Source organism: Pygocentrus nattereri, chromosome 20 (genome assembly GCF_015220715.1).
Source record: "Pygocentrus nattereri isolate fPygNat1 chromosome 20, fPygNat1.pri, whole genome shotgun sequence".
NCBI lineage: Eukaryota > Metazoa > Chordata > Actinopteri > Characiformes > Serrasalmidae > Pygocentrus > Pygocentrus nattereri.
Window position 1 is genome coordinate 27,249,475 of NC_051230.1, and position 11,622 is coordinate 27,261,096.

At 40.3% G+C, this 11,622-nt stretch overlaps 1 protein-coding gene across 1 annotated transcript; it reads right to left on the bottom strand.

Moving 5' to 3' along the window:
• On the bottom strand, positions 1-5,414 carry LOC108411922 (chemokine-like receptor 1). Its single transcript, XM_017683724.2, has 2 exons — positions 5,384-5,414; positions 1-1,132 (listed from the first exon to the last, which is right to left on the bottom strand). Exon 2 carries the CDS (start codon positions 1,116-1,118, stop codon positions 138-140), a length of 981 nt encoding a protein of 326 aa, XP_017539213.2. The 5' UTR covers positions 1,119-1,132; positions 5,384-5,414; the 3' UTR covers positions 1-137.
• Positions 5,415-11,622: the final 6,208 nt, after the last annotated feature.

The following is an 11,622-nucleotide window of genomic DNA, read 5'->3' on the forward strand; positions in this document are numbered from 1 at the left end:
TACAAGTAATTCTAAATCATACGTCATAAGTAAGAAAAACAAAAAATATTTAGTGATAAAATACCATTTTAGGCACTTTTGCTTGAATAGGAGAAGAAAATACATCTGAAATTAATTTTTAAAAATAATGCAAGTCTTTACTGAACACTTTCAATAGTCGTTGAAGGTTTACTTTCCTGAGAGTGGGTAGCTGGTAGCCCTTGTGTAGTGTACAAGCCCTCCTCCTCAACTGCATTCTCAATCTTCAACAGAAGTGAGTAGCATTGCATTTTAACATCTTTCCCCATGAAAGCATAAAGAAACGGGTTCAGACAACTGCTGACATTGGCAAGGATGAGGGCAATTGTTGATCCTGAATTGAAAAAATTTACAGATATTTTGTTGTTTAGTTCTATAAAAGCAAAAATGTGATATGGGAGCCAGCAGATAAAAAAAGTAGCAATCAGCAGAGTCATGACCTTGAATGGCTTTTTGGACCTCGCTATCTGGCTGGACTTCAACTTTTGCATGATGAAAACATAACAGATGACAATGATGAGGAACGGGATCACAAATCCAATAGTGAAGTCAAGTGTCACATCAGCAATGTAGTGTGAATTTTTTGGGTAAATGTAATTTAATTTGTAAAAGAATTTTGTCTTCTGGTTATGATGCTGAACTTCTAGGGAAATTGCTGATGGCAAGCAATATGCAGCTGAGATGATCCAAGCTAGTATTATTATCACACAGGCCTTTCTTATGGTGCGCTTGTTCCGAGCCCACACTGGAAACATAACGACCACACAACGGTCCACACTGATGATGATGAACAGGAAGATGCTGTTAAACCAATTAAAGAACATGTTGAACAAAACAAACTTGTACATGAAGCGTCCGAAGTCCAAGTCATTATTGATAATGTAGACACTGAAGGGCAGAAAGAAGCAGAACAGGAAGTCCGACACAGCCAGACTCAGGTACCAGGTGGTGACAACTGATTTCTTCACTTTAAATCCTGTAATCCAGATCACCAAACCATTTCCAGCGACACCCAGAATGAAGATGATCACATTCACTGTAGTGTAGAAAATACATATTGCCTCCGTGCAGGGTGGTCCTGTCTCATTTGTTGAATTCATGATACCTCTTGATTCTGTAAAGCAAGCAAACACAAAAACTGTAGATCTCACAGCAAACATAAAGAAGTATGAGATGTTTGGTAGGCAAAAAGAGTGGAAACTCAAAGTATCTCTAAAGTCAAAATTGAAACCATAATGTATTTGCTTTATTATGTCCAAGAAATTAAATGGCTTTGGAGCATCCTTACACCTTTATGCCCATTAAGAATGCAAATATATATTAACATGTATGAGTATGCAAATTGTAAACACCCCATTACCTCCCTATTTCCAAACCCTGCCCCTTTATTTCACTATCCTACTTTTACCTTTTTAACATTTTAACCTTCTATTCATGTACAGACCAAGCAGATAAGATGGAACAGGACAAACATAAATAAACTCACACTGTAAAGTTCACAATAAACTAGCAAGAGAATTCATCACCGTGTAACTGTTAACTTCCCCGTATTAATCCCACAACAGGGGAAATTCACCTCTGCTTTTAACCAAACTGTGGAGTGAAACACTCACATACACACTAGGGGGCAGTGAGCACACTTGTGTGCACACTTGCAGTAGGCAGCCCTATTCACAACATCCATGGAGCAGTTGAGGGTTAGGTGCCTTACTGCTAGGGAAACACATTGGAGCTGGTGATGCCTTGGCTAGCTTCGCTCAACACACCACAGATAAGGTTACATTCTAAAGGAACACATCTATGTTCCCAACGTCCTTTGATCCCAGCTTATCATATTCCCATTGTCCTACATTCACAGGGTTCTGTTTTCAGCTCTTCATGATATGATACAACTCTTTACCATATGATATATCATACCTTACTATGATATATGAGGAGGACCTCTGAAAGGTTTACCAAGGTCATGGTTAACATCATGAGGTCATCAAAGGTCATTCAGGGAGCAAGGAGTAAATTGTTTGATAGGAATGCACCCTCTGCTGCTGCCTGAACTAGGGGTAACCTCAACGGTTTTATTTATTTAAACCATTTTTGAGAAGATAGAGCAGAGTGGTCAGCACAGAACAGAGTGACTGGTCAAAACCAGCAAATGTTGGGCTTTGAATGCTGGTATACTGGTGAGAAGCAATGGACCTTAATACACTGAAATATGTTGTAATTAGGATGGTGGTATGTCAGCAGCACTAGAAGTTAACTTGCTGGTCACCAGAAAACCAGCATATGTTGTGTTGAATGCAGGTATGTGGGTCAACCAGTATAACCATGCTGGGTAACCAGCAACACAGTGCCAGGCCAGCACCCAACCAGTATAAACCAGCTTAAACCAGCATGGATGAAATTAACAATTGTCTGGTTTAAGTGTAGAGCTTCAGATGGTAAATGGTGAGGGCAAGTTGGCAAGAGCATGTTAACAGTATTGAAATGAAGGGTAGATGTTATCATTGAGGATGTGCTAAAAGACTCCACTGCTAGCATAAATGGCAACTTTAGTAATAGAATGTTTGTGTTTTGACTGTTTTAATAAGAGGAACATGTGGAAAACAGCCATAAACACAGTTTTAGACTTTATGACATATTGCATCAAAATATGAACATAAGGGAGACCCACATTCTGTTCTTTCTTCCAGTCCAACACCAGTCATTCCTTCACTTGCTCAGGTTAGTCAGATAGCTAGCTTTGAGGGCTAATAAGGACAGTATAGTGGAACTCCCCACACAACAGCACATGTTCACACCTTCAGTTTTGAGACTTCATCCTCTAAATTTGTACTTTCTAACTTGTGGCATGGTGTAAGAACCTGTTAATACAACCCAAATTCCAATGAAGTTGGGACGTTGTGTACAACATAAATAAAAATGGAATACGATGATTTCCAAATCCTTTTCAGCCTATATTCAATTGAATACACTACAAAGACAAGATATTTAATGTTCAAACGGATAAACCTCATTGTTTTTGCAAATATTCACTAATTTTGAATTTGATACCTGCAACACGTTCCAAAGAAGTTGGGACAGGGGCAACAAAAGACTGGGAAAGTTGAGGAATGCTCAAAAAACACCTGTTTGGAACATTCCACAGGTGAACAGTTTAATTGGAAAGAGGCGAGTGTCATAATTGGGTGTAAAGGGAGCATCCCTGAAAGGCTCAGTCATTCACAAGCAAGGATGGGGTGAGGTTCACAAAGTGGTGAACAACTGCGTGAGCAAATAGTCCAACAGTTTAAGAACAACGTTTTTCAATGTGCAATTGCAAGGAATTTAGGGATTTCATCATCTACAGTCCATAATATCATCAAAAGATGCAGAGATTTCTCCAGATTCTCTGAATCTTTTGATATTATTTCACTGCATTAAAAACCCATATCATTCTGTAATGGATATTACCAAAGAGCCTTTAAAAACTGGCAGATTTCAATGACTTCTGTATACATCTGTATTTAAATCACTTTAGATTGTGACATCATGTGCTGAGTTTTGTTACCTTTTATCCTTCTTCACATTGCCAGACAGGCTCTATTGAATGTTTAGATTCAGTAGGTCTAATGGTTGTCGCAGGAGATCACCCTACCTGGAGAGTCTAGATCCAACTACAATTTGCTGCACCTGCTCCAGCTAATTAACCTCTTCAGAGGTCGTTGATTGGCTGTATCAGATGCATTAGTGTTAGGTAAGAAGGTACATCATGTTCGATGCAAGTTGGAACTGAACTCTGCAGGAAAGAAGTCTCCAGGAAAAAGGTTGTGGACTATGTTATGGTGAGAAAGAACAGAATTCCAAATGGAACAATTTCTGTGACTATTTTGCTGGAAGCCATTTAGCCTATTTTGTGCAATGCTGTTCCAAAGCTGCTTTTTTTTTTTGGCCTGATGCTATTTTGTCTGACGCTGTGATGCTCATGTCTGTTCTAATGTCCAGGAATGCCACTTATGATGAGAATGTCCTAAAGGCTTCACTGGAAAATACTTTGTATTCATACCCCAGTAAAACAGAAGCAGAGTGGTTACTCCATAGTTACACCATATGTGTAATGCTGTGTTCTAGAGAATATGAATCAGAATTCGCATGAGGAACATAAGTGTGAAGAGCTGAATATCACATGAAATGGTTACGAGTACACTGCCTGATGTCTAAAACATTACATACAGGCTGTTGTACAACCCCAATTCCAATGAAGTTGGGATGTTGTGTAAAACAAATAAAAACAGAATACGATGATTTGCAAACTCTCTTTTCAACCTATATTCAATTGAATGCTCTACAAACACAAGATATTTAAGGTAGTTTTGTACATCACAAATTAGCTTGAATCTATCATGGTCAAATACATTAAAAGAGGGCCAAAGAGGAAAAGGACTGTCCGAATTATCAGCACAAAGTCCAAAAGCCAGCATCTCTGATGGTATGGGGGTGTGTTAGTGCCCATGGCAAGCCATATTCTGCATGTGTTGCAACAGCGTGGCTTCGTAGTAAAGAAGTACTAGACTGGCCTGCCTGCAGTCCAGACCTATCTCCCACTGAAAATGAGTGGTGCATTATGAAGCGCAAAATATGACCACGGAGACCCCGGACTGTTGAGCAACTGAATTTGTACATCAAGCAAGAATGGGAAAGAATTCCACTTACAAAGCTTCAACAATTGTGTCCTCAGTTCCCAAACGCTTATTGAGTGATGTTAAAAGGAAATGTGATGTAACACAGTGGTAACCATGCCTTTGTAGTATGTGTATGTCTTTGTAGTGTATTTAATTTAATGTAGGTTGAAAAGGATTTGCAAAATCATCATTTTCTGTTTTTATTCATGTTTTACACAACATCCTAACTTCACTGGAATTGGGGTTGTAAGACAAAATAGTCACCAAAGAAAATGTATTTTTTCCCACTATTTTACCATCATCAACATCACAAAAATAAAACATGTATACGTTCGCTGGTGGTTTTGGATTGTAAGTAAAATGGCTAGATTTGTGTCACCCCTAGTTTCTCTCACCACCACTGTAAAGTCAGCTTGGATGTAATTTCACATCTAACCTCTCTGAATAGCTTTGTTTACATCTCAATTGCATAAGATTAGAAAAAAGATTCAGGGAAATTGCTTTCCAAGAGCTCATAAAAACTTATTGCAAGTTTGTTTACATCTTGATTTGCTTGATTTGATCAGTTTGATACAGAAATTTGCAAAACATTTTGCCCTTTTAGATCAACACAAAAGTTTAAAGCAGCCCAGAAACTTTTATGAAACTTTTTACCTTTTTATTTTAACTTTTTTTTTTTTTATGTTTATGTTCAATAGAAAAAGACTCACCTCGCAACAGCTGCTTTAATGTGTTGCTGCAGAGCCTGTGGTTTTGTTGCTTATGAGGATAGACAGGCTTTTTGTATGTCAGATCTTGCGACATTCAGTTCCTCTGCAATGTATTTAGTTCCTAGAATTAAAACTCATGTTTAAACAACAAGTGAATGTAGAAGAAGAAGAGCATCACAATGAACTTTGTTTTTGCTCTACAGTGAAAACCTTTGGGTTTGAGATGAAACTAGATCAGAATTCATTCTGTCCGGACTGTTATCAGCGCAAAGCTCAAAAGCCAGCATCTCTGATGGTATGGGGGTGCGTTAGTGCCCATGGCATGGGTAACTTGCACATCTGTGAAGGCACCATTAATGCTGAGAGGTACATACAGGTTTTGGAGCAACATATGCTGCCATCCAAGCAACGTCTTTTTCAGGGACGTCCCTGCATATTTCAGCAAGACGATGCCAAGCCACATTCTGCACGTGTTACAACAGCGTGGCTTCATAGTAAAAAAGTGCAGGTACTAGACTGGCCTGCCTGCAGTCCAGAACCGCCTCCCATTGAAAATGTGTGGTGCATTATGAAGAGCAAAATATGACAACGGAGACCCCGGACTGCTGAGCAACTGAAGTTGTACATCAAGCAAGAATGGGAAAGAATTCCACCTACAAAGCTTTAACAGTTGGTGTCCTCAGTTCCCAAATGCTTATTGAGTGTTGTTAAAAGAAAAGGTGATGTAACATGCCACTGGTGAACATGCCACTGTCCCAACTTCTTTGGAACATGCTGCAGGCATCAAATTCAAAATGAGTGAATATTTGCAAAAACAATAAAGTTTATACGTTTGAACATTAAATATCTTGTCTTTGTAGTGTATTCAATTGAATATAGGTTGAAAAGGATTTACAAATCATTGTATTCTGTTTTTATTTATGTTTTACACAATGTCCCAACTTCTTTGGAATTGGGGTTGTACTTTCAACAAGGTGTTGGAAACGTTCCTTTTGCCTTTCTATCATTTCAAACCAGTCTGCCCATTCTCCTCTGACCTCTCACATCGACAAGGCATTTCCGTCCACACAACTGCTGCTCACTGGATATTTTCTCTTTTTTGAACCGTTCTCTGTGAACCCTAGAGTTGGGTGTGCGTGAAAATCCCAGTAGATCAGCAGTTTCTGAAATACTCAGACCAGCCCGTCTGGCACCAACACCATGCCACGTTCAAAGTCACTTAAATTACCTTTCTTCCCTGTTCTGATGCTCAGTCTGCACTTCAGCAAGTTGTCTTGACCACCTCTACGTGCCTAAATGCATTGAGTTGCAGCCATGTGACTGGCTGATTAGCTATTTGTGTTAACAAGCAACTGAACCTAATAAAGTGGCCAGTGGGTGTAATATGTAGTATATGTAACGGGTAATAACTAAGAAGACTCGACTATATAGAATCACTGTCTTTATTATTTGATAGACAGCTTAAGTTTTTAGTATTGCTTGTGATTGCTTTACATTTAAAAAGTAGTCATTAATTATCTGTGCAGACATCCTGCATCACAAATGGCAAAAAACTGGTTTAAAAAGAAACAAATAAAAGACCTGTTGATAATGTCTACATCAGTTGTTTTGTGTTATAAATATACATTATGGGTGCATTTCAACTGTTTATAACATTTGTCCCCAGATTGTTCACAAGTACCTACATTGTACAAAATACCAGAAACTTGTGTGTGTGTGTGTGTGTGTGTGTGTGTGTGTGTGTGTGTGTGTGTGTGTATCTGCTGGTCCCCACTGAATACCAGAAATTGTCCCCAGAATGTAGAAAAATGTCACATTGCTTTAATAATGTATTTTTTCTTTATTTTGAAGTGACAGCCGTTTTAAAAACGCCAGTTGAAACATGAATCTTTCATTTGCTCCTACAGCCTTTAGAAATGCGACTCCCCACATTGTAGCTTCCAGCTTGTAGTCCCCAAAAGTTACCAGAAACTTGTGTGTGTGTGTGTGTGTGTGTTTGTGTGTGTGTGCGTGTATGTATATATATATATATATATATATATATATATATATATATATATATATATATATATATATATATATATATTGCTGTTGTTGGAAGGAAAGGAAAAACATACTTTTAATGTAAGTTAGTGTGACCAGACTTTGTTCCCAAGTCATTTTGGGCTATTTCTTTGGGTCTATTCATCATGAAATTTCCACAAAATGTAAAAGACAACAGGCATTTTCAACTAAAAAATGACAAATTTTGAATCTTGTATTTGTACTATTGTACTGCATATTGCACATTCTCTCCATTCTCTTCTCTTTTTTTTATCAAAATGCTCATTTTGAGTCTTGGAGATTGGTGTTTGCCCACAATCACTTAAATCCACTGACCACCAGCACATGCTGAAGAATTGATTTTCGTTCATATATATTTAACTATGTCGTGCATAAACCTTGTACAGCATAGTTTACAGTTTACTGTCATTTGTCCTGGTTTGACATCTGCTACCCCAAGTTTACATTGTCTGTTGGTGAATTTGTGTAAATAGATGTCTGCAGATAGTGCTGTAGTAACTTAGCTTTCAGTTGTCAATCACCCTATCTAAAATCAGTTGACAGGTCTGTACAATTTAATACATTTGTTTTTTGTAGGCTTTGTTATTGCGAGTTTACATAAACCCAAAACTCATCTGGAAGGTCAAGCTGACTAAGACCCCTGAATCTGTAGAGCAACTGAATGATGAGCTACGCAAAAAACTTGAACTTGAAGGTGAATTCTCTGTACAACATGAAGACCCAGATTTTGGTGAAGCAGTTTGTACCTTGATGGACATTGCAGAGTTGCCTGCAGAAATGGCCGTCTTGCATGTTCTTTGGAATAATAATGAAACACCATCACCACCACCCTCGCGCACACCATCCTCCATCTCTTCCTTTGATACAGCAAACATCAGTTCACCAGCCTCTTCCCACAGTGCATCTTCAGCTATTCGGCCCTATATGCGAAACATTTGAAAGTGGCCTACTCTAGTAAACAGGAAAAGACAGAGGGATGAAGATGTTGATGAAGGTAGGTTTACATTGAAAATACCAAAGCGAGGTGAAGTCAATCATGTTCCTGATTATCCAGAAAATGATGATTATGATGTGCTAGAAGACCAAAGGTGTCTCCTGGTGGATGCAATGAAAAAGAAGGGGAAAGACATGGAACTCATCAGCAAGAAGATGGACTTCACATTCTCCCTTAGGAGAAAGAAGATTGTGCAGGTTGAGCCCATGGTTTTGGAAATCCAGAAGAGATGGTCTGCTCTGTATCTTGAACAGGCAAGACATTTTTTTATTGTAATATTTAGTAGTGTTTGTTTAAAAGCAAGGGTGAACATTGTCATCTGGCTGCTTACTCAGAGTAATACTGTATAATCAATAGTTTTGTGACATCAAAAGTTTTGGCTCCTTTATTAGCAGTAACCTTTTCATACTTGGCAATGAATACTAGATTTTGTCATTTGAATGATGTGAATGCTTTATTTTTTGAGGTAGAAGTGTTCACAAAATAAATGAATGTCTAAATGACTAAAAACTCAATCATAAAATGTTTTCATACTTGCTGATTTGTTCTACAGATTTGTGAGGAGTTTTACCATGTTACCACCAAGAACCTGTTCGGGAACTTTAGAGCAGCCTTGGACAAGTACGCTCCTCGACTGCTTAAACTTTACCGTGCCAGGAAGGGAATCTTTAGTCAAGGCATGTACAACCTCTTAGAAAAGCTTGATGAACAGGTAGACTTATCTATTAAACTTTATTTTATTTTTTGGAATGAATGTCTACATGGCCCATGCAATCATTCATTCCATTCATTTACTGTTTGCCATTAAACATTAAATGACAAATATGATATTTCTGAGTTTAATATTTATTAATATTTTTCACATTGCTCCAGTGACGTCCACTGGGAAATACAAAAATTGAGTTGTTAGTTTTGTGAAACCTGTCACTAAAAACACACTGGACTATGTGGGGCATTAACCTGTTTGCCTTGTTGCCGCAGGTAGTTTCTACAGGTTCTCTATGTAGTTTCAAATAATCTGCTCATATTTGATTTTGGTAGCTGACCTTATTTACTATATGAAGCAGAGTATATGGAACTGTAGCAGATGGGATTGAGCAGATCAAAGAGAGTGGCAGAGGAGTGACAATGTAATAATTCCGAGAGACTATTTTTCTTTTTCAACACTAAGTGCATGGCTCAAATGTCCTGTGTAGTTCAGTGGAGGCTTGGTGTGTAAAGTTTCTTAATTCTAACACAATCTGCAAAAGTTTTGTATTTTCCCCGCTGTGGGACTAATAAAGGATTATCTTACCTTATTTGCCAATAGACAACCATGGAAGAGAAGTCACAAATGCAGCCTAACTTCTAATATGCGACCAAGATGGCGTCGCGACCACACCGCGAGGCCCGGCGTCTTACCAGTTTCAGTAATATAACACTTATTTACTTAACTATTCTCAGTATTTTCGCTCAGATCGCTCGTGCGAACTACAGCTACAGCAGACAGACACTTTTGGATATCAACATTCACGGCACAAACATCGGATTTACACATCAGTTTGACTTTAACCAGCTTCCTCCAGAGTTGATCCGGACACCGGGACCTAGCGAGTCACTCTTGTCGACCGCAAGTGCCCGACGCCGGCGACGCCAGCGCAAACAAAGACGGGGCAAGCGCGGAGGTTTGCGTGCTAAGCTAAGGCTAAACCCACACCGGCCGGCGTTACCTAGCGTTTTTCTCGCCAATGTTCGCTCGCTGCCGGGAAAGCTGGACGAATTAAAGATCTGGTCCCTCACACAGAGATGGCTCAGGGACTGTAATTTGATGTTTTTCACGGAAACGTGGCTAAGGGGCGATGTGGCGGACAGCGTGGTGGAACTGGAGGGACATGCGCTGTTCAGAGCTGACCGGTCAACCGCGACAACGGGGAAGACCCGCGGCGGAGGAACCTGTATCTACGTAAACAAAGCGTGGTGCACGGACTCTGTTGTAGTGGAAACCCACTGCTCTGCGGACCTGGAGTTCCTGACCATTAAATGCAGGCCCTTCTATACGGCTCGTGAGTTTAGCTGCATCGTCGCTACTGTAGTCTATGTGCCTCCTGATGCTAATGCTAACTCGGCTATGGAGGCTCTCTGTGCTACCATCAACAAACTTCAAACTACATACCCGGATGGAGCCTTTATTGTAGCAGGGGACTTCAATCACACTGATCTAAAATCTGGATTACCAAAATTTTATCAGAATGTCTCCTGCACCACAAGGGGACAAAAAATTTTGGATAAAGTTTACACAAACGTGGCTGATGCATACAAAGCCACACCCCTCCCCCACCTCGGACTTTCAGATCACCTTTCTCTGTTTCTACTCCCCAAATACAGTCCAGTCATTCGGAGGATCAAGCCTACAACCAGAACTGTAAAGATCTGGATGGATGGGGCTGACTCCTTCCTTCAGCACCAGTTCCAGCACACTGACTGGAGCGAGTATGCAGCCCGGGCCACCACGGCCTCACAAATGCACCTGGACACCTACACTAACTCTGTCCTGGAACACATCAACAACTGTGTGGACAGAGTGACAACACAAAAGACAATAATAATATTCCCAAATCAGAAGCCCTGGATGAACAGAGAGGTTCGCTCTCTGATCAAAGCCAGAGATGCTGCCTTCAGGTCAGGAGACCGGGAGGCTTACAGCTTGGCCAGAGCCAATCTGAGGAGAGGAATATCCATAGCCAAGCACTGCTACAAACAGCGGATCGAGGAGCACTTTACCTCCTCTGACCCTCGGCGTATGTGGCAGGGCATACGCACCCTGACAGACTACAAGCCACCGAGCACTGCGCCATCCACCAACAGTGCTTCACTCCCTGATGAGCTGAACCACTTTTATGCTCGCTTTGACCGGGGTAATAAGGTGACATGTTTAAAAAACGATCCTCCACCAGACGATAATCCACTTGAACTTTCCAACTCGGATGTCAGTCGCATGCTGAGCAGGGTGAATGCACGGAAAGCAGCGGGCCCTGATGGTGTACCTGGCCGTGTGCTAAGAGCCTGTGCTGAGGAACTCTCGGGTGTCTTCACACACATCTTCAATGTCTCGCTGGCCCAGGCAGCTGTCCCATCCATCTTCAAGTCTGCCACCATTGTGCCAGTGCCAAAGCACTCAACTGCTTCAGCCCTGAATGACTTC